The sequence below is a fragment of the Urtica dioica genome, chromosome 8 (genome assembly GCF_054948205.1).
Source record: "Urtica dioica subsp. dioica isolate 48M chromosome 8, U.dioica_male_clone48M_v1_H2, whole genome shotgun sequence".
Taxonomy (NCBI): domain Eukaryota; kingdom Viridiplantae; phylum Streptophyta; class Magnoliopsida; order Rosales; family Urticaceae; genus Urtica; species Urtica dioica.
In genome coordinates, this window is record NC_142763.1 from 1,729,132 (window position 1) to 1,754,095 (window position 24,964).

Genomic DNA, 24,964 nt, shown 5'->3' on the forward strand with positions numbered 1-24,964 from the left:
AGTTCCACAATTTCCCAACACGCCATTAAATCAGTCAAACAAAGTGAACAAAGAATTCAAAAGTGGACCATCCTAAAATGCTAACCATTTTCATTTATTGTACGGATACCAATTCAAGCAACAAGAAAACTATTATATCATAGTAGTGTAAAATGCATTTCTGAATAAATATGGTTAAAATAGAAAACTTCGAATGTTGGTGAAAAAAAAAACATTTCACACGTGTCCAGATAAATTTGATAAAATTATACATCTAATTGATATTTTAACATTACTCTTGTAAAAAATGAACATCTTTAGTTTTCTATTTATTATTCAACCACAATAAGAAGAATATATTTTTCATTATATGAATCAAGATACTTTTAAAGGAAAAAGAATGTACAACATTGGGAACTCAAAAAGTCGATTTTTTTTAAATGCATCGAACTTCCATTAATAATACGGTAAAACACCAACACATATATGAAAATAACATCTTATTACAGTGTATATCAAAGACTCGAGACGAAGTGAATCTAACATCAAGTACAAATAATAGCATATTGTACTTGCTTCCGATCGAGGGAAAAATGAATAGCACATTCAAACTCGAGTACGTATATGACTCTTTCAAAATACCTAAAATGGTTAGTGGATAGATTCAATCAACTAGGGTACAATGACCATAAAAAAGATAATTTTGTATGTCTGTATAGATTAAAATCTAACAGAAAGCCCAAATTGGTACGGGGGATGACAGCTAATCCGTATTCCATTAAAATCAAACCAAAACAACAAGACCACTAAGAAGAGTACTTAACAAACAAATCCAAAATACAACCAAAAGAACTAAAATATCAAACAAGCACAATACTAAAGAAAAATCCCATAAAAATGATCCATGTAATCCAAGACACACCGAAAGTTAGTCCACACCCCGCCTCTGATCTCCGATATTCCCCGATGAGGACAACAGTCCTTCCTTACAAGATACCCCATCCTTCCAGACATTCGAAGCGTTGCACCCTCGCCAACTGAACATGACATATCGGGATCTCAAAGTGCTCTAACCTGCACCCATCAACAAGACGACCCACCGCAACAAACAAATCCAAACTCCAGATTAGGGCGACGCCGGGAGCGACGACTCTGGGAGAGTTGTCGGATTTGGGATGAGTTGGACGGGAAAAATCACCGAAGAGGATGGTTCAAAACATAAATGATAGGAGAGACAAGAGAATTGAGAGAGACTGACTATGCAGATAAGATTTAGAACGTTTTTCTTCCCTCAGGTCGAAGTCGCGCTGGGCGTCTTGGACCTAGGAGGGAGCCGGTAACGATGGCGTCTCTGTAGATAAAACCTTAGATTTTTTTCCCTTTTGGAGAGAGAGAGAGAAAAAGAGAACAGAAGCGTCGTAACCAAAATGACTTGTCAATTGTTTTGATTCTTGGCTAACCAAAATGATAATTGCATACTACATTCAAATGAATAAGATCATGAGTTCAAACTCACCAAAAAAAAAAAAAAAAAATCTAATTGTGATTCTTTAACATTTTTTTCTTCCGTAACATCACAAAATTGTGCATACTCAACCATTGAAGTTGTATACAAATTTACGACTTTCAATTACTAATTTCAAGCTAATACGTGAACTTTTACGCTTATTTGTTAATTTTTTTCTTATCAAATTTCTTACAGATAAGTTTACCTTGATTTTTTTTTTCCTGCAATTTTACTTTCGTTATTCTTTGTTAGTGTGGCCGAAAAATAATTTTAAATTTGTCTTTATGAGTATTGTTTATTTGAAATCAGAATATAAATTAAAGTTATTTTCACACACAATTTATCAAACTTCTCGGCACAAATTGGGATATATCCTAATGGCCAGGGAAGGAGACTTGGAAGACTTTGAAAAGTAGAGGATGCTTTCATAAACATAAAAATGTGGTGTATCACCCCCTAAATAGCGTGTTGGACCCACTAATTATACGTATAATTATGTATATAATAATAATCATGTATGTTTTAATTCACTAATTAAAAAACACCACAGAAACTTCTTGAAATTATTAATATATTTTTTAATAAAAATAATTAATTAAATGAAAAATATAAAAAAGGAAAAAAGAAAAAAGAAAAGAAGTGGCTGACTTTGGAAAGAAAGGCCAGCAAGGACGCTTCTTTGTCATGTCCCCACAAACAAACAGTCCAGAGGTGACCGAACCAATGCCCTCAATATTAATATTCATATATTTTATTTGTTAACTTTTTTATCTTTAATTTTGATCAAATCTATGAAACCTCAAAGTTCAAAGTTCAACTTCAAACACAGCTGTAAATAATAATAATAATATTCAATTAATAATAAAACAAAAGCTAAAACAACAGTGTCAGTAAAATTAAACCAAAAAAAAAAAAAAAAACAAAACAGAAGAAAAAAAAGTCAATAACAGCAAGCTCTGCCTTTTGGGCAGCCATTTTCTTTGCCTCCTCAAAGTAGACTTTCTTCGGTGTCTTGTTTTTCTTCTTCTTCTTCATCTTTCATTTCTCTTTCATTCTTCCATACAAAACTAGAAAAGAAAAGAGAAGAAGGAAAAATTAAACTACAAACAGAGATTACATCTTCAACTTTTTATTTGGATGTTGTTTGTATACCCGATATAATATATTAAAATTTTCTGTTTCTCAAAGGTGGTTGTGGATAAATTATATCTTTGGTGTATTTCCCTCTCTAAAAAAGAAGTCAATAACACAAATAAATAGGAAATTTCAAGTCTTTGTTTTGCAGCTCTGTTCTTGGGGAAATTAGCTGTTTGGCGGATCGGTAAGGATTATTCTTTGATACTAGTATTTTTATGATTCTTAGCACATACCCACAGATTCAGGTGTTATCTTAATTTTATTTTATTTTATATTTTTATTGAATTTTTATTTAATTTTGATTTGGGGCAGGGTTGAATTATCCTTTTTGATGATCAAAGTTCCATGCTTTGATATATATTCTGAAGAATAGTTCAGTTGAATTTGATTAAAGCTTTCACTTTTTCTTTCTTCTCCTGCAGAAGTGGTAGATGGCTGAGTGAAATAATCGAGGGCTTTAGAGTTCAGATTTAAATCTATGGATAATTTTTGCTGCTTCAATTCTGTTTATTCTCAGGTGAGTTTATATATATCTTTCTTTTTTCTTCACTATTTATTTTGTTTTATTTTATTTGTATATATGTTGCCTGTAGTTCTACGATTTTTTTTTCGGGGTAACAATCCATGTTTTATCTGGAGATAATATAGAAGACATGAGTTTTATTTTTATTTTTAAATTATATCATGCAAGGGTTAACAAAAGCTTGATATTTGTCTCCTTGTAAAGGCTTTGCTCAGACATATCAGTTTACAAAATTTCATGAAAAGACTTTCTATGGAAATACACAGAGAACGAGATCGAGTCACTCGTCTATGGCTTTTAGGAGGAATCTAAGGGAATAAAGTTTGATAATTTACGGTCAACAAGAACCATGGGGCTCGGCTCCGAAAAAAAAAAAAAAAAATTCCTAGCTTCTTCAAAAGCTGCTTCATTTTTTTTCTTCCCTTCTTATCTTCGTGCCAGGTCATGGGTAATAGATCTTCGTGTAGCTCAGGGAAGGGTCGGAGCCACCAGAACCCGGTCAAGTATGGTTACAGCTTGGTCAAAGGCAAAGCGAATCACCCGATGGAGGACTATCACGTGGCCAAGTTCGCCCAATCGCACGGCCATGAAGTCGGGCTCTTCGCGATCTACGACGGCCATTTGGGAGACAGCGTTCCCGCGTATCTGCAGAAGAATCTCTTCGCCAACATCTTGAAAGACGTGAGGCTCAAAAACTCTCACGCAAAGTGGTCTTCAATATCGCTCGAGTTTTATTCAAATGGTGTTCCGTTTCTAGTTTTAGTGAACGTACCGTTAGGAAAAGAAAAGAAAAGAAGCAATGTTACGCTAATGTATTTTTTTTGGGCGGTTTGTAGGAAGAGTTTTGGACGGACCCGAAAGGGACGATCTCGAAAGCTTACGAGAGGACGGACCAAGCGATTCTGAGTCACAGCCCGGACTTGGGGCGAGGCGGGTCGACGGCGGTGACGGCGATCCTTGTGGACGGTCGGAAGTTGTGGGTCGCGAATTTGGGGGACTCTCGAGCGGTGCTGTCAAAGAGAGGCCAAGCGGTTCAGATGAGCACGGATCACGAGCCCAACACCGAGCGCGACAGCATCGAGGACCGAGGCGGCTTTGTCTCCAACATGCCAGGTTTGAATTTGTACACGATGAAACTTTTATTATTATGTCCCGCCCCGGGATTTCAATACAGGGGGGTTTATGAGAAAAAAAAAATTCAGGGGCGTATAAGATAAGATTTATACAAATTTGGTCTAAAATGTAAAAAAAAAAATAGATGTACTAATTTTCCCAAAGAGTGGCTCCGCCTTTGTTTTTTAAGATTCATTTATCTCCAAAGCTTGTAAAACTCAACAATGTATAAGTTCTTTCTATAGCTAGTAATCTAAAAATATATATATAATTTAGATGAGGCATATAGTATGTTGGCATCTACTCCTATTTTACCCGTTTGACTCCGAACCACATTTCATTTATACACATTTTGGAATGATGTGACTCTTTGACTCATTCAAAGCTTCAATCCCATTTAAGGAGCTAGGTGAATTAAGTTGGTTGGTTGGTTGGTTGGTTGGCTGGTTTCTCTTTACTTTGAATATAGCTTGTTTGTTGTGGGTTTTGTCAAGAGTACATTCACAATCCAAATAACTTGCCATGTTTTCCCATTTTATTCGGTTTCTTTGAATTATAGCGTGTTTTATTATTATTATTATTATTTTCATAGTCATTTCGGGTCGTTTTTTAAGAAGTCATTCCTTAAGCTTACACATCACAATAACAAGAATTTTACTTTCTGTTGGTTACTACAACAACTTGGGTGAACCACTCTCACATATCTTGATCATCTTTTTTGGTTCATTAGCTCATTCATTCCATGCTTTTTTTTATAATGTTTAAAGAAAAAGGGGTTTAAATTTATATTATTATCTGTACCAGGAGATGTGGCCCGGGTAAACGGTCAACTGGCCGTTTCTCGAGCATTCGGGGACAAGAACCTAAAGTCACACCTTCGATCCGATCCCGACATTAAATCTGCAAAGATCGATTCTGATACCGATGTTCTCATCCTCGCCAGCGATGGCCTATGGAAGGTAACAGCAATTTGTTTAATTTTTTTTCTTCTTATAGTTATCACATTTTTTTCCGGCCGTTATTTATTGGGGTCTATTTAATTTTCAGGTCATGTCTAACCAAGAGGCCGTAGATATTGCGAAAAAGAGCAAAAACCCTCAAAGGGCAGCGAAGCAACTCGCCGCCGCAGCGCTACACAAAGATAGCAAAGACGACATTTCGATCATCGTCGTTCGTTTCAAGGGCTGAAACGGTTTCGATCTTCCAGGAGAGTTTTATTTGCTTCTAGGAAGTAAGGCTACAAAATTATATATATATATATATATATATATTATTTTGTTGGTTTTATTACCATGTAAAATTTTACTTTGTTGCCTATAGCTTGTTTGTTGTGGGGTTTTTATATTTGCTCTTTTTTTATTTATTTATTTTTATTTAGTTAATTGAGAGGGGTGTAGATACATACCATAAATTGTCTTTTGTGTAATTTGCATATGAGACTTCAAAGTATATTGAAGTCCGTCAACGGTCAACTTTATATATATTATTGCTTGTAGTGGGGATACATATATGGTATACCAGGAAAAACAACTCGCTTTCGTGTAAGTGAATATTTTTGTAATTATTTTTTTTCTCGTCGCAATTACATTTCTGTTTGGAACTTTTCCCAACTGTGTCATCTTGTGTGCTCTTTTTTTTTTTTTTTTTCTGGTTTGTGTGTGTTTTAGTGTCTTATTTACCTCCAATTTTTGTTTCTCTTCTTTAGCCATTTTTTCGTTGATAGAACAAGATTCATCTTCCCCAACTTTTGACTTATTAGTTATTATCAACAGTGAGTAACACTAATTAAGGCCGTCTAAAGAGAAATTAGATTAATATCTTTGTTTTGAACACAGTTGTCCGATATCAGCAAGAAGAAGTCCGATCGCTTTGTATCTGCCATAGCAATGTGTTGCTTCGGCAACAAGTTAGCCGTGGCCTCCACGGCTATTTCCTTGGGTAACCTTCTTTTTTTTTGCTAAATAAAATAAAATTTAACAGCATGTTTTCTTTACCTATATAATATATATATATATATATATATATATATAGAAAATGATTATTATTATAATGTCAGGTGGGTTTCACCTCTTATAGTAATTTAGTATCATCAGTGCATTGATGATAATCAATCACGCTATCTTCCTTTTTTTTTTTTTTTTTTTTTTTCCGCACGTGCGAGCAAGTATTCCATTGAAACGCGCTCGTTTAGGTGGTTGGTTTTTCTTGTTTTTTTATGCCACTCTCAAGTCTCAACACAGTGTACCTTGCTACTTGTTGGTTTTCTATAAATCTCTAATATCAAATTGGTTTCATCGATCACCTGAGGTTTAAAATTTCGGGACGGCCTGTCCGAAAATCGAGTTTAGGAATGGTCGCGGCACGATTCCGTACAAAATCAATAGATTCCTTAAGAACCGGTGGGAACTGGACGGTAAGTGATCCAGTTCCCGATTCACAAAAATTGGCGTGGTTCAGTGTACTTTTAAACGAATACCAGGGTATAAAAGCGAAACTCGAACTCATTTTCAGCATTCACGTGAAATTTAGGGTTAATTTCTCGTCAGCTTGCCTTATATTGGTTAAATAAATATAAAATATACGTATAAATTCAAAATATAATTAATTTAGTAATTAAGACATTAATTTTTTTAAAAAATTTTAAGTAAATAATCATTATGCTGATGTGACATTATTTGAATATTTTTAGCATTTTATTTATGTTTTTGGAGTCTGATAATTACTTTTAACTATTAATAAATATTTAGAACTATTCATGTTTTTATGGGTTTATTAATAAAATTTTATGATTATTTACTTAAAATTTATAAAAGAATAATTATTTGGTAAAATTTGAGTTTTTATACGACTATACGAATATCATAGCGGACTTAAAAATATATGAAGATGTCATGACGTCACTTTAACTAGTAATTTAGTAATGAAAAAATAAAGCGCACACACACCTTTCTTTCGTCTAACTCTAAGCATATAAAGTTAAACCCTCGCAAAACCCTCTGACGATCGTCACAAGATTCTTCATCTTCTTCTTTGATCGGCCGATCATGTGGAAGCCTCTCGAGCTCGCAAAGGCCAGCGCGTCTTCCAACCCTAAGACCTGGATCGCCGTCGGGGTAGGCGTCGCCGGGATCGTCGTCGTCATCGCCGCCGCCGAAACTCGCCGGAGAAGAAGAGCCGGAGCAATTAATCCGATCCACAGAGAGGATTTCGGAGCATTTGTCGAGCGATTCGAGCTCCTTCCGTTTCCTCAGCCGCCGCCCCCCGCCGCCGCGCTTTCCCTCGCTGGCCTTACGTTCGCCATCTCCGACATGTCTGGTTCTACTTCTCTGGAAATCTGATCTCGAGCTCTTCTCTCTTTGATTTGTTTTTTTCGGTGCTTAGGGTTTTGAAACGTTTAACAGCTTTGAGGTGAAGGATTACTTGACCGGTTTCGGGAGCCGGGACTGGCGGCGGAGTCACCAGGCGGCGGAAAAGACGGCGATAGCTGTGACGGCGATGCTGAAGAATGGCGCCAAATGTGTTGGAAGGACTGTCATGGGCGAGCTTGGCTATGGGTAAAAGAAAAGGCTTGTTTGCACATACATATCTCTCTATATATAGATAGAAAATTTAGTATTGATGTTTAAATTTGCTATCGAATTGGCTCAGATTGACTGGAGAGAATGTTCATTACGGTACACCAATTAATCCGGAAGTACCTTCGTGTATCCCTGGCGGTTCGGCCAGCGGAGCAGCCGTTTCTGTTGCTGCTGGTCTTGTCGATTTCGCTCTTGGTAATTGCAATTGTATTGAAAATGGCTGTTCAAGTTTGTACCTTTTTTCTCCTTTCTGATATTTGTTGCAAATTGGCCAACAAAAGTTGTTAGAGATGTGTGTTTCGCTTCTTGTTTGCTTTGTTCTGTTTTCTGTAGAATTCCACTCGGTTGAATCAGTATTAGTGTCTGCTAAGAATGTAGCTTCGGATGTTTTTGTTCTGTTCCAGATGCTTGTTTAAGTTCTACTTATAGCGACTGTTTATGTTCTGAATACAAATTCATCAACATTATTTATTTTTATTGTCTATATTCTAATTGTGTATCTCCTATCTACGAGTGTGTCCGTGTTTGTTTACATTTAAAGATCCTCTCAGTAATTTGTTCTCATCGTGTAACTTTTCGCGCCGTTTTTATATTTGTGTCGTAAAATGAGTCAAAAAAGTTGCTGGAAGATACGAGTTTGCCTTGTTCTGTTTTTTTTTTTTTTTTTTTTTTTTTTTTAGAAATTCGCTCGGCTATATCAGTACTATTCAAGCTCTACTTATAGCGACTAGTCAATATGTCCTGATACACTTTCATTAACATTGTCTATTTATTATTCTACTCGTATATATATCTGATTACCGGTACTATAGACATAGGTAAATGTGTATCTCCTATCCACAAGTGTGTCCGTGTTTGTATTTGAAGATCCTCTCAATTTATATTTTCTACAATAGGCACCGATACAACTGGATGCATAAGAATCTCAGCCTCATTCTGTGGTGTAATTGGATTTCGACCGTCTCACGGAGCTGTGTCCATGATTGGTGTTTTGCCCAATTCACAAAGTTTGGACACCGTTGGTATGCAAAAAAACAGAGTTCCAGTCCATTCCGTTTAAATTTCTCCTCAAAATTATTTTCTTAATCTTTTTTTTATTGTCTTGATATTTAAGGATTGTTTTCTCGTGACCCGTCCGTTCTACATCGAGCTGGACATGCCTTGCTTCAGCTGAAATCAGTGGAAACTAGAAGGCCAAGGCGCTTAATTTTCGCTGATGATCTTTTTCAGCTCTCTAAAATTCCCACTCAAAGGACTAGACATGTTGTCAATAAAGTGATTGAAACCCTATCTGGATGTAAGTTTGCTTGAACTGGCAAAAATCTGGGGTTCATAATTAGCTGCAATTTTTTAATCTGCCTATATATTGCAAAAGTGAGAATTCCCTCGTAAAATTGTCTCATCTGCAGATATGCCACCAAAACATATGAACTTTGGGAAGTATATTGCTTCCAAGGCACCTAGTCTCAAAGGGTTCTCTGAAGTATCGACAAATCTTCAAGATGGTACATTTTGTTTGAAAGCTTTGTCGTCTGCAATGTTTTCATTGCAAAGGTAATTTCAGAATTAGTTTTGAATCCCCTCCTTTTAATTGGTATTTGAAGTGTAAAATATATCTAACTTTTCTGTTGACATAAACTCCTGATTTTGTTATGGTTATTCCCTTCAGTTATGAATTTAAATCAAACCATGAAGAGTGGATAAAATCAGCGAAAGCGAAGTTTGGACCTCATGTATCAGATCGTATTTATGCAGCAATTAAGACTACACACGACAACATTAAGATTTTATATAAAGTTAGGACAGAGATGCGAGCTGCTCTTCAGAGTCTATTGAAGGTATCTCTTTTTCCCAGAACTACTGTATATTGCTCAATCAATGTTTGTACTACCACCGTTGTTCTAATGTTGTATAATGTCGCGACTAATAATTCCGTATCAAGCCTGTATTTCTTTTTAACTGGTGGACACGAAACCTCCATTTTTTTCATCTCTTAACGGGTTCCTCCTTATTTCTACGTGGCTCGCCTCCCAAAAGATGATTCACTATAAGTTCTTTTAACTGATCATGGGTTTTATGGTTGTTTATCAGTAAGTGTTTTTTTAGTAACCGTATAATACCGATTTACGTCGTAGACCCCAACTTGTACTTTTAAAAAAAAAAAAGGAAACTCGATAAAAAGAAGAAAAAAACCCTAACCCATACTTGGTGTTTCAGGATGATGGACTACTTGTGTTTCCTACTGTAGCTGATCCTCCATTAAAGCTTCGTACCAAAAAATGGCATTCGTCCGAGTTCCTTGACAGGACACTTGCTTTAGCAAGCATTGCAAGCATGTCTGGTTGTTGCCAGGTGAATGTTTTTTTTATTTTTTATTAATTTTTTTTGGAACGGCTCATTCCATTTGTAAACAATACTTGCTCTCGTTACCAGGTTACAGTTCCAGTTGGCAAATACGACAGTTGCCCAATGTCCGTTTCATTTATGTCATTCCACGGTGCGGATAAATTTCTCCTTGATACAGTTTTGGATATGTATTCGTGTCTACAAGAGCAAGTCATTGCTGCGTCGGATTCTGAGCCATTGCCAGATACCAATGGCGACATGGATGCTTCTGAACTCTTAAAGGAGAAGGTCTGATCATCGTTGCTATTTCTCTCCACTAATTTTCTTTTGGCTCATTTTTCTCTTGTCACTGCTCTTAAATCATGAGTCATTTGAATTAGATGATCTGATTTGTTAGTCTCAATGCCACTTTGGTGGGTTGGGATTTAGGTACATTTGACATAATTTTGTAAGCTTTTTTTGTTTTTGTTTTTAAAGAGAAAATATTAAAATTAAACCAATGAGCAATCACGAGACTAAGCTAGTGACTAGTACTTATATGAAAGATGGTCCTATATTTATGGAAAGTTCACTTTCAGGGTAATGCTGCTTTCAAGGGAAGGCAATGGAATAAAGCTGTGAATTACTACGGCGAAGCTATCAAGTTAAATGGGGAAAATGCCACGTTTTATTGCAATCGGGCAGCTGCATATTTGGAGTTGGGCTGGTATGTATGTATTAGCATAAAAGGAATATTGGACTTAAAATAATTAATAGATATGGATTCAAATATAGAATAGCTAAAAGTTGTCAGGCTATAAACAAGAGCTACTTTGGTAGAGAAGTAAAGCAAGCTGATTACAATAGGTTTTTTGGGGAGGGGAAGAAATTCCTTTCTAAGAGACCGCTTGAAAGTCCGACAACTATTTTTGTATTACGTTTAGCCTATTTTTCACTGATAAAATGAGTGAGGTTCTTAACAGTATGACACTTGTTGAGTTTTTCACAACATGATAGTTCGTCATTTTGTTCGGTATTTTTTTAGATGTTTGATTTATAATCTGATTTTAATCATGTAGCTTCCAGCAAGCAGAAGACGACTCTGGTAAGGCGATCGAACTTGACAAGAAGGTACGGTCCGAGCTCATAATCTCAATACTAGTCATTGTCAAACTAGAATCGCATAATACCCGTCATCGCTTCACTTTAAATATGTGACATACATGTTATTTATTTTTCTCAATGATGGATTGTCACGAGTGAAGTCAAAGCTAATTGATTAGTCACCTAAAACTCTTATAACGTGTAGGAGAAATATATTAGAGTGAGACGCTTCGCTAAATCTATGCTCTTATGAATGATGACCTGTTGCGTTTTGATATTCTCCGTGTACAGAATGTGAAGGCGTATCTAAGACGTGGAACAGCTAGAGAATCACTTATTCGTTATAAAGAGGCTGCTCAAGGTGAGAGAATCCTGGTGTTCCTATACAACTTGGATTTGCTCGTCTTTTTTTTTTCTTTCGTCTTCTCTCTTTTCCAAAGTATTTTGTTTGTGATGCAGATTTTAAGCATGCTCTTGTTCTCGAACCACACAATAAGACTGCTAATATTGCCGAGAAAAGACTAAGGAAACTGATGAGTTAAACTGTGGTTTTTCTCTTCCTCGGTTTCGCGTTGGAGAAGCTTGGTGCCTAAAGAATTGAGACCATTTTACAATGCTTGAAAGTTGTGAATACCGAGGGAAAAAAAAAACTTTGAAAGTCAAGACTAGTTTCGCCTTTTTGCGAGCGGCAAAAAAATTCTTCTGTATATTATTAAGTTGCGTGATCAAAGTTGGTTAGAGAAATGCCATGAGCTGTGTATTTTTCACTCATTCCCAATTTTGTGGAAGTGGATGCTTGATTTAACCACCGAGAACGGGATATCGAAGAGAAAAACATAAACGCCAAACAATACGCGTCGAGAATAAGAATAACCGGACTTTCGTCGGGTGTTTTGATATTATTTACTGTGATGTCTCATTGAATACTTTTGAGCTTTCAAGACAATGCATTCTATTAATATTATCGGTGCTTTTCTATGTGTCACTTTCTTTGGTCGTTGCAAAACTCTTGGATTCGCTTCCATCGCTGCATTTCTGCTAATCAATAGTTATGGCTGTAATTATGTTCAACTTATTTGGTTTTTTTATACATAAGTTAGTATATTTTGAAAGACTCCTATCATAGTAATCTATGCCATTAATTATTAAGCTCATAAAGTTCTAATTAAGTAATAGATAAACAACGTCATCCATTTTCTTAAATTTTCTTCGTGTAGTAACATTAGACCAGAATAAAAATTCCGTTTTAAAATTTCATTATTATTATATTATTGAAATACTTATAATGTTACTATTATTATTAAAAACTAACTAACAATTTACTTAAACTCATTTCACTCTCTTTCATTCTGTACAAGGATGAAATAAACCCGGACGGGTCGGAGCAACCCGTGGAGGCTCTCGGGCATGCAACAAGTGGAGGAGATGTAAGTGGTGACGAGAGTGATTCCATTCTGGTGATAAGCCTCGCGCTGGTGGCCCTAGCCATCTTCGGGCTCGTCGAGGACAAGAGGCGGGCGCTGACTCATCCTTCTCGAGCAAGTGGCTATAGTTCCTCTTCACGGGAGTCACCGAGGCCTTCACTCTCGTCGCTCACGTCGAGTTCAACTACAAGGAGTTTCACGAGAACATGAGGAGCATCGGAGGGTCTTTTCCTTTCCCGGTGATGAGTTTCTCGAGCTACTTGAGCGCCTTTTTTGGTGTCAGTGGTCCATATGGTCACAACGAGGTCCGCGACGGCCGCAGTAACGGACCTAGCGATTTTATTTTAGACGAATTTTAACTATTTCGTTGATCTATTAATTTTAATTGACTATTTAATTAGAACACCCTAATATTATAGCTAGATTAATCGCGGTGATAAACTGTGACACTTATAAAATGTATTTTTTTTTTCAAAAAATTAGAAAAATAGTCAACTTAAACGTTTGATATTGCTAAATAGTCAATGTTTGGTAAATATTAAATAAATAACCATAAATGATGACATGACTTAATATATGACAGTAACTATTTACTTAATATTTACGTTTGTAAATATATAAAATTGGTTATTTACCTAATATTTATCAAACCTTGGCTATTTAGCAATTCCCAACGTTTAAGTTGACTATTTTGCTAAATTACCATTTTTTTTTAGGAAATCATGTATTTTGTGTGAACAATATTGCGTATAAGGTACATAATATAACATAAGGAAAATAATATATTTCTCAAACCCTAGAGCGTCATTTCCCTCTTTTCTAATCTAGATCTAGATCTAGACCTCCGCTCTTACTCTCCCCTGAGGCCAAATCCGACGGAGACTCCGGTCACCGTTTGGTTGTCTTCCGGCCCTGGGGGAGGAGGTACGACGTGAGAAATGATATCCAAATATGATTATGCAAGTTTGGGTATTTGTTTAGGGTCATTGTCGGCAATGGAGGCGACAGTGGAGGCGGCGCTGCCTGATTCCTCGGGCGAAGATGCGGCCGGTTTCATTGGCGGCGGCTGCGGTGCGGAGTGGCTCGTCGACGTTTGTGGCGCGGCCATGTTCGTAGGCCTTGGAGGTGCAGAGTGGGTCGCTGGCGATGGCAGCGCGGCTGTGTTCATCGGCGATGGCGGTACAGAGTGGCTCGCCGGTGATGGCAGTGCGGCTGGGCTCGTCGAAATCGGCAGTGCGGCTGCGTTCGTCGGCGATGGTGGTGCGGCGGGACCCCTCTGGTTCATCTTCCGTCCATCATCTTGGTGTTGTTTATCAGATTTCGGTCGCTTATTTAACGTTTATTTTAGTCTATTTAATTTTCGGTGTTGTTGTGAACCTCTTATTTTATTGTTGTGCTTTGCTTTATTTGGTTTGTTTTGGAGTCGGATTAGCCGTCGTCCCCTATCCCGCAGTAAATCTTACTGTTAGGTTTAGATTTTCCCATTGACCATCTTTGGGTTTTTGAACGAACCTCGTGTGTGCTCTATTTGTGTTCGTCGTTTTTCCCGTTATCGGAGGTATGCACAAAACGTATGATTATCGGAACTTAGTATTAGATTCACTTCGACTTAAATCTTGTTGTTTCATGTACTAATATTTTATTCTCCTATATTGATGAGTTTTTATACCCAATTTTTCATGGAAATTCCGTTTCATTCCAAAAATAAATAAAAAAAATGCGTAAAAGGTGTCACATTCACACTTATTATTGCAATTATTGTTTATAGGTGTGGGCTAGGATTGCTCCAGGGCTAGCTGTCCAGTGTGACTCTCATTGTACGATTCCAGCAATCGGACCTCGTACACTTCTCATATTAAATGGTATCACCAATATTGTATTTAATATGTCCGTATATATATTTCCAAAACAAAAAATATACAGTTGTCCGTATATACAACCCCCTTATTGGTATCACTTCATCAATATTCTAAAGAGTAGCTGATCAACAGCTGTTAATTTATAGGCTTAATTAAACTAATTATGAAAATGAACTCGCCACCTTTTATTAACCCACTTAATTTGCTACAGGCGAAGAAGATCCACGGTGTCCCATTCAAGGTGTAGATCTCCATAATATTGGGGCACAAAGAGCTTCTATGAATCTGAATAGTTCAGATGATTTTGAGGTACTAATCAATATTATGCATTTTTCAGAATATGAGTTTTTTTTTTTCGTAGTCATAAATATGTACAATAATTCGACTTCCAGTTTTGTATTAATTTATTATTGTTTATTACAATTTATTGCTTATAACAATTTACTACAATTTATTGTTCGATATGGTCGTAAATGTAGAAACAGAAATACTCCCCGTTCATTTTGGAAGTTTCATCAAACATCATTGACCATGATCCGAGTAATCTCATATCACCCAATGGTTTTCCAAACTATATCGATTATGATCACGATGATAGGCTCATCCACGTCTCGTCTTCTCTAATGCATACGTGTCTTATCCTTCGCAAAGCTCATTCATCCATTGATAGCATTATCGAAATACAAAATTTAAGATTTAGAGGGCTACATGTTAAAATAATATATTGGAAGGTAAAAATCAAATACAAAATATTGAGAGAGAAATAGAACTTAATTTCAGATTAAAAAAATTATCTTGCTCTAAAATTTGTGTATATCTCTTACGGTATTTTTAGGGATCAAATTTAAATTCTATTGGATAAATTACAAAATAAACACTATTAAAATAAATGCCCATTGTAAAAACAGCAAGTTTAAACGTTTGATATTACTAAATAGTCAACGTTTGATAAATCTTAGGTACATAGTTATTTTCATGTATTTACATACGTAAATCTCAGATCAATAGTCATCTCAACATATTAGGCCACGTCATTATTTACAGTTATTTACCTTAAGATTTACTAAAAATTGGCTATTTAGCAATGTCAAACGTTTAAGTTGACTATTTTCCTAACTTTCTGAATAAGCAAGAAGGTTATACGTTTTGGTTTTATTCTATAAATAAATAATTCTTAAAAGGACTAATTTGCAAAAAAATATCTATGTATAGGGAGCGAAGACAATCCCTTGTTCCATATCCAATGTACGTCCATTTGTTATTACTCTGCAAACTAACACATGATCTGAAATTATGGAAGGAATACCACAAATAATTACAGTCAAAATAGTTGAAACCTCAAAGATCAAGTCTCCAGAATCAAGCAATCCAAGTACGACTCTTGCTCTCACTTTCTTCGATGTCCGGTGGCTCCGACTGCCAGCTGTCACACGGCTCTACTTCTACGACCTCTCGGCCTCTCAATCCTCCTTCCACTCCGACCTCCTTCCCCGCCTCAAACGAGCCTTATCCCTCGCTCTCGCCCACTTCCCTCTCGCCGGAACCCTAGTCTGGCCGGAATCCTCCGACGAGCCCTTCGTCGTCCGCGAAGACGGCGACGGCGTCTCCCTCGCGGTGGCCGAGTCCCGCGGCGCCGATTTCTACCTCCTCTCCGGCGGCTTCGACGGAGAATTCATTGACGCGAAAGCAAGCCTTCCTCTGATCCCGAAGCTATCGGAGTCCGACGAGAAGGCCGAGCTCGCGGCCCTGCAAATCACCTTTTTCCCGGACGCCGGGTTTTGCATCGGAATCTCGACCCACCACGCGCTCGCCGACGGAAAGACCACGACCTTGTTCATGAGAGCCTGGGCTCATCTCTTCAGATCATCGGAAGACTTGCCGCCGGAGATCAAACCGTTCTGCGACAAGGCGGCGATAGAAGACCCAGCGAAGCTCAAAGAGGCGTTCGCGAAGGACTGGAGAGATCTAGATCGCGGTCCGAACAACAGAAGCCTCATGAGTTGGAGACTCGAACAAGCCACGCCAAGTCATCCTCTAGTTCGGGGGACTTTCAGATTGACCCGCGATAACGTAGCGAAGCTGAGAGAATCGGTCAGAAACAGACTCGGAGACGAAGATCGGAATAGTCTTCGACTCTCATCCTTTGGCCTTGCCTTCGCCTATTCCGTCGTTTGCGCTGCCACGGCGAAAGGAATCGAATCCGGCGTGGTAATGCTTGTCCTGAACTACGATTGCAGGTTTCGGATCAGCCCATCTCTGCCGGAGAATTTCTTCGGCAATTGCATCGGAAGCAGAGTCGCCTTTGTTCGGGACCCGAAAGCACTGCGCGGGAAAGACGGCCTCGTTGTGGCCGCAAAGGCAATCGCCGAGACTGTGAACAGTGTCGACCGTGACGGAGCTCTGGCTGGGGCGGAGAGCTGGGCCGCGTTGCTGATCGGAGCGTTCACGGACCCGAATGATAATGTGAACGCGTTCGGGGTTGCTGGGTCGAACCGGTTCGAGGTCTACGGGACCGATTTCGGGTACGGTAGGCCAAGGAAAGTGGAGATGGCTTCCGTAGAGAGCACGGGAGCGTTCGCGTTTTCCGACGATCGAGACGGGCTCGGCGGGATCGAGATCGGATTGGTTCGCGAAATAAACGAAATGGAAGCTTTTGGTTCTCTCTTCACTCGAGGTCTTATTGAGTGATTTGTTCATCGTCGCTAGCTTCACTCTATTATGAAAGATTGTCTAGTACTTTTTATTTTTTAGATGCATATTCAATTTCTATGTGTTTCACTTTCATGCAACACTACGTATCAGAACTCAGACTCAAGAGGAAAGACAGAGACTCTGTTTGAATTTAGAAGGAATAATTAAGTAGTTTGTTTGCTGTATCAGATCAGTACCAACTTGTATTACAAAAATGACTAAAGTAGTTCTAATACAACAATTATCTATGTTTCCATTTTGTTTGTTAGTTGTTATGTGCGTTGTTTGTTTTTCTTATAACTCGTGTATCGAAGAAAGTGCGTTACCAGGTTTCGATTGTTCTAGAAAGAAGAAATAAAGAAATTACCATGATAAGCCTTTCATAATCGTGTTTCGATTGTTTTCTTAGGTTCTCATTTGCTCTCATCTTTCTCAAAAAAAGAAGGAAAAAAAAAGAAAAAGAAAAAGAAAGGCATAGGTCCTATGATCGGAGTCCTAACTATAGTATGTAGTAGCTAATATTAATATAAAAATACAACAGCTTAGCAGCCAACTGGTATATTATAATAGTCCAAAGGATTTTAGTTTGTTTTATTTTCCTATTTCTAAATTTTGTTTTCTTCAAAATTCCCTCTATATATGTTGGTTATGTTTATGGATGGTGCTTGGAACACTACTAACCTCAACTCATATTTTGGTTTATTAGAAAATGATAATTTAAATATTTGGGTTTTTTTTTGTTTTTGTTTCCGGTGATAGCTTCTTTGCGTTACATACCAACATGACAAAGATATAAATTATTCAAATCATACTTGAAAACTGCGAAGTACACTTAACAAAAACTTTTGTAAGAAATGGAAGAAGAACAAAATTCGAGGAAGACATTTGATAAAAAAATACCATGACGTTCATTTGCAAAATTATAGTAGTTTTGTTAAAGAAACAAAATTTAAATTAAAAAAAAAAGATAAACAAAACTGCTTTTTAAAATATAAATAGCAGTTTTGTCTTAATTTGTTTTTGTTTATTACAATTGATTACAATTTATTGTTCGATATGGTCGTAAACGTCAAAATTGTCGTGTTCTACTGAAAAGAAATACTCCCCTATAAATTAGTTGCTCATTGTGGAAGTTTCATCAAACAACGATGACCATGATCTGAGTAATCTCATCGTCCAACATTCTTCCAAGCTTTATCGATTATGATCGTGATGATCGGCTGGAGCTCATTCCATGCGATCTCATACACCTCTTGTCTGCTCCAATGCACACGTGTCGTATCTTTCACAAAGCTCAATCATCAATGGATAGCCAGGCCTGGCCCAAGGGAAAAAAGCCCAAGGCCTCCTCAAAACTAAGGCCTCAGATTTTTCAGAAAAAACAATTACCGTATATAACTTTTGAGAAATTGTCTTATTTGCCACCAATTTCATAACATTTTCTCATTTTCCACCAAAACACTAATTTGTCCCAAAATACCACCGAGATGTCAACATTGTTGACATCTATGTCAACAATGTTGACATCTCATAGTGAAGAGAAAAAATAGATGTCAACATTGTTGACATAGATGGTGGCATTTTGGGAAAAATTAGCATTTTGGTGGAAAGTGGGAAAATGTTATGAAATTGGTGGCAAATGAGACAATTTCTCTTAACTTTTTTCATAACTGTTTTTTTATAATACATAGATAGTTATTTTTAATTCTTAAAATACCTGATTTAACATTTTTTTTTTCTCTTGTTTAAACTTTAAACAATTATCTGTTTAAATTTTGTTGAGACAATATCTATTTTCATTATTTTTCAAATATTTATTATCTTATTTCAATAATATCGCATTTTAATGTATTTTTTTTTTCTTTTATTTATCCTCGTTTCAAATAATTTACCATATTCAAACTAAAAAACAGTGATTAGAAACTTATAAGAAAAAAAAAAGCCAAAAACATAAAAATATACTATCAAATAAAAAAATAAAAAAAAAAGTAAAAAAGATGAGGAATGCGACACTACGACGGCCAAGATGACCGATGATCCGACGGAGGAGAGATAGTTATTGCTCCGGTAACATAATGACCTGGACATGGTGGTTTGGATTTTTTATGAATTCTGATATCATTGAAAGAATGATTGAAATCAATGCAATCAATGAATTCTGATATCCTAAATAATCACAGTTAACCAAAATATTGAAACCATTTTAAAAAAATGTAGCTAACCGATAAAACCTATTAACCATTTTGAATGGTAAAATGGTTTTGTAGATTAGATCTACGGCCGGAGAAATTCTCTCCGCCGAAGGAGGTTTTGTGGCGGCGGCGCAGAAGATCAAACGAGGCCATATCGAGGCAGAGTCTGGCAGAGGCGAGGAGGTTCATGGCGGAAATGATGGAGAATATAAGAATGATTAGAAGGAAATGATGCACATATATGTACGATACACCAAATTAATTAGAGACCGGCAAACTCTGAATCTTGAGCCAAAGCAATGTGCATCATTTCCTTCTAATCATACTTATATTCTCCGTCATTACCAAAATCATACTTATATGTATATATATATATATATATATTTGCGGAAAAAAAATACATATTTTTATGTTTTAGTTGCCCATAAGTACTTAGACTGTTATATTGGATGGAAAAAGAAAAAGTGGCAGCCTCTTATTTAAAACGATTAATAATATTTTTAATTTAACATCAATTATTAATTAAGCATGACAAAAAAATATTAAGCATGCAACGCAGAATACACGTGAAATATACATCTCATGCAATTTGGGTTTTTAAAAAAAAAAATAATTATAATCAACAAGAACAAACGGAATCATTAAAACGAGTAGAGATTGACCATCGGGCCTCGGAAACGGCCTTGGCCTCATCGAGCACCTTGGTGGACCATTGCGAGAAGTAGGTCCGGTTGTGTCCGATCATGCTGCTCTTGAAGGTGCTCATGCAGCGGCGGTCGTTGTCGGGGTACGGACACGTGTCGACGCCGTGTGGGTCCCGCCAGGCGCCTTGGTGGCGCATCCCGGACCAGCTGGCGATCCACTGGTAGACGTACTGTCCGACTCCGGCGAGCTCGAGCCAGCCTTTAGGGAAGAACTCCATAACGCTGCTGTTTCGGTCCATCAGAAACATATTCGTCAGCTGTGCGCCGTGGGGCGATATCAGAACGTCCGTCAAACTCATCAGCTTCACCTATAGGTAGTTATATCATTAGATATATATATATATATTTTTTATTTAAATACCTTTATTGGATATCTTATCACTAGTCAACATTTTTTTTTTCAGCTCCAAACCCTCAAAGATAAAAGCACGAATTTTATTGAAGATAACACACCTTTAAAAAACATCGCATGAAAAGTCTACCATTTATTTCTGCTTATTTTGCGCGTTTTATATATGAATTTTATTAATGTATTTCTGTACTATCATCCCCTATGACTAATTATTCATGAATGAGTAGTAAGGCTTAAATTAGTAGTATTCAGATAATGAATTATCCCTTTAAGCGCGTCTCTCTCATATATATGTCTATGGCATGTCATCATATAAGGTAATTAAATGGGGACTAGCTATGCAAATAAAAAATGTTAAGATATAACTTTTACGAGTCATTTACAAGAAATTATAACACTAATGACTTGAGCATTTTATAACTGACTTACATAATTAATTAACAAGGGTCGTGATGAATAAGATATTTTGTATACTTACACATACTGTTATATTTACAAGAAAAATTTGAGACTAAAAAGTTTTTTAGTCATCTATATATATATCTAACTTATCTAATTAATTACCAAGGGTCATGCATAAGATATGTTGTGTAATTATACGTGTGTGTATGTATAATATATTCAACAAATTTCGAGAAGCAAAATAAATAAAAATGAAAATATTACCTGCTCACAAAACGTCAAGTTACTAGAGTAAGCGACTCTGAAGCGGCAACCCTGCACGGCGGCACAAACCCGCCGGAAAATATCAAGCACGGCGGGCCCGTCCCTGAACGATCTTGGACCGGTGCGCATGAACACAGTCATCCCAATCTCATGACCCCTCGCGGCGGCGGCGGCGCTGACGTTACAGTGAACCCTAGCCTTGCAGCGCATGAGATCATATACGGCGGTCCGGCGATCCCTCGACATCCCTCCCTCGTTGTGCCGCGCCACCACCGCCTCCTCGAAGCACACCGGTGCCGGATCCGCCACGTCATCGCCACCACCGGAAAATGTCTCCACCGCCAGAGACCGGCCGTCAAAAGTGGCCTCCATGAGCGTCCTTAGCCAAGGACCCATCTTTGCCCTAAGCTCTCCCCAATGGTACAACACCCACCTAGAGGCGGAGAAACTATAAAAAATTAATGAAAAACTATAACTAAGATGACAAATTATTTATTAAATTGAAATTTAATTTATTTTTATTGATTTCTTAAAAAAAAAAATATTTTTATTGATTTGTGTTAAGCTTGGACGAGATTAGAAAAAATGAAAAGCTCATGGAAGGAATTAGAAAAATTAAAAGTTGAAAGACGTAAAACGTCAAATTCAAAAGTTCAAGGATAAAATTATGTACACATTAACAGTGTACGGACAATTTGATTAAAACTGATAAAGAGTAGGATTATTTGTGCCAGTTCGTCAATTTCGTTGGTATAATTTGGGACAACAATAAAAATTAGAGTAATAAATTTTAATTTTCCAAAAATGTTAAAATATGAATACAAAAATCAATAAATAAAATAATACGAAGAAATTATTAATTTTACTACGTAAAAAAAAAAAATTAAAAAAAAAAACTAATTTGAAGGACTAAAACATAATTTCACTGCACCCACCGGTCCGGCGCCGCCGTGCAGCCGTCGGAGCGGTGCCAGGCGACGAGGGGGAAGAGGGCGGAGAGGCCGTGCCAGATGTTACCGTAGTCGTAGTGGTTGTAGGACACGAAGGTGAGCCCCGGCATGACCGTGGCGTTCTCCGGGAGCGTCTCCGGCCACGCCAGCGCGTACGAGTTCCACGCGCCGTCGTGGTGGTCCCTCCCTTTCAGGCAGAGGACTCTCCCACCGGACTCCGGCGACGGGAAACGCTGGTGTTGGACGTCGCCGTCGCCATCTTGGTGGTCGTAGAGGGAGCTCATGAACCAGGTGTGGCCCGCCAAGGCGGCGGAGCTGTACCGGAGGTCTTTCAGAGGCAGGAACGTCACCGAGCGGCGGAGCCGATCTTCTAGAAGCTCCGGTGAGAAGCGGGTTCCGGCGGAGGGACAAGGGGTGGTGATGACGTGGAGGGACCGGACGTGGAGGAAGATGAGGAATGCGAGGACTACGACGGCCAAGATGACCGATGATCTGACGGAGGAGAGATAGTTATTGCTCCGGTGAGATGATGACCTGGACATGGTGGTTTGGTTTTATTGTAATATTGATTTTGTATGTTCTAATCTTCAGTGTAATAGTCAAGAATATGTGATTTAAGGTTAGTCACACTGTTAAAATCAAATATTTAAAAAAAAAAAAAAAGAGTAGTCTTAAGTTTTGTTGAAATTGAAGGCTGATATATAAAAAAAAAAAAAATGGGATTGAAATATTGAGTAAATTATACATTTACTATGCAAGTCCCATGTGATTACGAGAGCTTTATTACATGTATGTGTGTGATCAACGTTACGTACTAAATGTATATTACTTGTTAAGTCGTTTACTGGTACAACATAAAAAATAAAATCTCGTTTCCCAGTACGAAACATTGAGATTCGTTTTAAGCTTATATATATATATATATATATATATATATATATATATATATATATATATATATGTTTTCCAACTCCTTTGAACAATGAGCATGACACCGTGTCTGCAACTGCACGGCCGGCCCAAACTATCGTGTGGCTTCGGGCAACAATAAAAAATTAGGAATTCTTAAATATATATTAAAAAAATAGGTATAATAGCCTTTTTTTTTTCTAAAATTTGAGAACTGTTTTCGGACCTTTTTTCCTTAAAAAAATTAGGGCCCTAGACTGTTGTCTATGTAATTTAAACCTCGGGCGGCCCTACACGTCTGCTGTCTCTTATGACTTGTAATTAGAATTCTATTATTTTTTTTACTAGCAGTGCTGCAGTAACTTCACTAGAACTTTGTTATAGGAATTGCATTCACTAATAACTATTGTTAATAAACAGATAAATACACAATAATAAGTTGATGGCATATTATTTAAAATATACCATGTGTATAACTAGGGACGAAGTCATGAATATAAACTAAGAGGTTAATAATAAAAAGTTCAGAGAGTTGATTAGTAAATTTTTATTGTAAAAAAAATGAAAATAGGCAAAAAAAAAACGAAAAAAATAATAATTTTGAGGGGCTAAGACACTGGCTTGTGCCTGTGTATAACTATAAGACTTAGATTCATATATATATATATATATATATATATATACATATTCATAATACACTTGGAAATCCAAACACATAGGGTTCTCATTTTTCTCTTATATATTACTTTTTCTTTAAATTTTCACTTCCTACCTTTGTTAGATCTCTCAACAAAGCTGGAAGATATTAATCAAGGAAATGGAAATGTTAGATTGGCTGAAAAAGAGCCTATCACATCCTCTGAGTTCCAAACACAAGCGATATAATGTAAGAATAAAATTTGTTTGAGGATAACCCCTAATTTAAGAAGGAGAAAAACCTATTTTTATTCTTGTTTCTTTCGTCGTTTTTCACTGAGTCCTTCGCTAGTGGGGGAGTTATTGCCATCCGCCACAACTTCACTGCGTCTCTAGCATCTCTAATGGAGGGATTCTTTTTATTTGTTATACTATTTTCCTCTTGTTGTTTTTTTAATGTTTCAATTGTCTAAATTTAGATACAATATATCTCTATCACTGAATCTTTGGTTCCTGTGATTTCTAGTTCTATTATTTTGTTATGAACCTTATATTTTTTATTTTATAATATTTCGTTTCTTGGACATGGATGCAAAGCCAACAAAAATGCAATCAAGAACAAAGATAGTACTTGTTACCTTAAAATATCAGCCACAATCAACAAGTTCTTGGTATAACATTATGATTTTTTTTATGCCCACGTTGTATCATTTTTCTTAAGAGTTTCTTTGAGCTTTATTTCTTGTGATTTTGAGCCTTTTTTGGTCTTTGTACAATATATTCCCACGATGAGCTCTTAATAAAAATAGTAATTTTTTTATTATTTTGAAAAAAGTTGATAAAGTAATTTTTACAAATCAATACATATCTCTCACAAAAAAATGAGTTAAAAAATTAATCTTAATTTTTCAGAGGTCCAAAAGTAATGAAACAGATAAATAATTTTTGCCATATTGGATCTCCAATAAATATAAATTAAATGGCCAAGAATATCAAAAAACATATATATATATATATATATATATATATATATATATATTAGATAAATTAATATGGAAAATTGGACATCCAAATTAACATAAAATTCATCTACTTAATTTTTCCAAATTATTAAGGGCAATGAACATATTATCTGGTTGTAGTTAATGTATTCACAAATATATTTAAACTTGTATGTTTGTAAATAAACTAAATTTTGTTTGTAATTTTTCAAACGCTATATGTTCATTTACAACCCAAACGAAACTTGTTTATAAACAAACAAATACTAAGAATTTTTAAATTGGTAATGCTAATGCTGGGCATCTGATTAATT

General features: G+C 36.6%; 4 protein-coding genes across 4 annotated transcripts; 3 read left to right on the plus strand and 1 right to left on the minus strand.

The window, feature by feature from the left end:
- Positions 1-2,421: 2,421 nt before the first annotated feature.
- Positions 2,422-5,861, plus strand: LOC149387095 (putative protein phosphatase 2C 9). The gene is made up of 6 exons (XM_089623291.1): positions 2,422-2,807; positions 3,046-3,140; positions 3,588-3,827; positions 3,983-4,259; positions 5,064-5,218; positions 5,307-5,861. The coding sequence occupies exons 2-6, from the start codon at positions 3,102-3,104 to the stop codon at positions 5,445-5,447; spliced, it is 852 nt and encodes a 283-aa protein (XP_089479417.1). The 5' UTR covers positions 2,422-2,807; positions 3,046-3,101; the 3' UTR covers positions 5,448-5,861.
- A 1,320-nt stretch (positions 5,862-7,181) lies between these two features.
- TOC64-V (translocon at the outer membrane of chloroplasts 64-V) lies at positions 7,182-12,236 on the plus strand. Its single transcript, XM_089624440.1, has 13 exons — positions 7,182-7,569; positions 7,661-7,813; positions 7,908-8,032; positions 8,734-8,859; positions 8,952-9,134; positions 9,247-9,391; positions 9,507-9,675; positions 10,055-10,189; positions 10,271-10,471; positions 10,762-10,889; positions 11,242-11,293; positions 11,558-11,627; positions 11,726-12,236. Exons 1-13 carry the CDS (start codon positions 7,304-7,306, stop codon positions 11,806-11,808), a joined length of 1,836 nt encoding a protein of 611 aa, XP_089480566.1. The 5' UTR covers positions 7,182-7,303; the 3' UTR covers positions 11,809-12,236.
- Positions 12,237-15,764: 3,528 nt separating this feature from the next.
- Positions 15,765-17,577, plus strand: LOC149387097 (phenolic glucoside malonyltransferase 1-like). The gene has a single exon (XM_089621495.1). The coding sequence runs from the start codon at positions 15,843-15,845 to the stop codon at positions 17,235-17,237; it is 1,395 nt and encodes a 464-aa protein (XP_089477621.1). The 5' UTR covers positions 15,765-15,842; the 3' UTR covers positions 17,238-17,577.
- A 2,117-nt stretch (positions 17,578-19,694) lies between these two features.
- On the minus strand, positions 19,695-22,646 carry LOC149387098 (uncharacterized). Its single transcript, XM_089621599.1, has 4 exons — positions 22,090-22,646; positions 21,155-21,587; positions 20,067-20,444; positions 19,695-19,748 (listed from the first exon to the last, which is right to left on the minus strand). Exons 1-4 carry the CDS (start codon positions 22,644-22,646, stop codon positions 19,695-19,697), a joined length of 1,422 nt encoding a protein of 473 aa, XP_089477725.1.
- Between the last annotated feature and the right edge of the window lie 2,318 nt (positions 22,647-24,964).

Coding starts and splice junctions, on each gene's coding strand:
- LOC149387095 (XM_089623291.1), top strand. CDS start 3,102: ATGGATAATTTTTGCTGCTTCAATTCTGTTTATTCTCAG. Junction 4,260..5,063: donor CTTTGTCTCCAACATGCCAG/GTTTGAATTTGT, acceptor TATCTGTACCAG/GAGATGTGGCCCGGGTAAAC. Junction 5,219..5,306: donor CCAGCGATGGCCTATGGAAG/GTAACAGCAATT, acceptor TTTAATTTTCAG/GTCATGTCTAACCAAGAGGC.
- TOC64-V (XM_089624440.1), top strand. CDS start 7,304: ATGTGGAAGCCTCTCGAGCTCGCAAAGGCCAGCGCGTCTTCCAACCCT. Junction 7,570..7,660: donor ACGTTCGCCATCTCCGACAT/GTCTGGTTCTAC, acceptor AACGTTTAACAG/CTTTGAGGTGAAGGATTACT. Junction 8,860..8,951: donor ACAAAGTTTGGACACCGTTG/GTATGCAAAAAA, acceptor TTGATATTTAAG/GATTGTTTTCTCGTGACCCG.
- LOC149387097 (XM_089621495.1), top strand. CDS start 15,843: ATGGAAGGAATACCACAAATAATTACAGTCAAAATAGTTGAAACCTCA.
- LOC149387098 (XM_089621599.1), bottom strand. CDS start 22,646: ATGTCCAGGTCATCATCTCACCGGAGCAATAACTATCTCTCCTCCGTC. Junction 21,588..22,089: donor TGCACGGCGGCGCCGGACCG/GTGGGTGCAGTG, acceptor CTCCGCCTCTAG/GTGGGTGTTGTACCATTGGG. Junction 19,749..20,066: donor CTACTCGTTTTAATGATTCC/GTTTGTTCTTGT, acceptor AAGTATGATTAG/AAGGAAATGATGCACATTGC.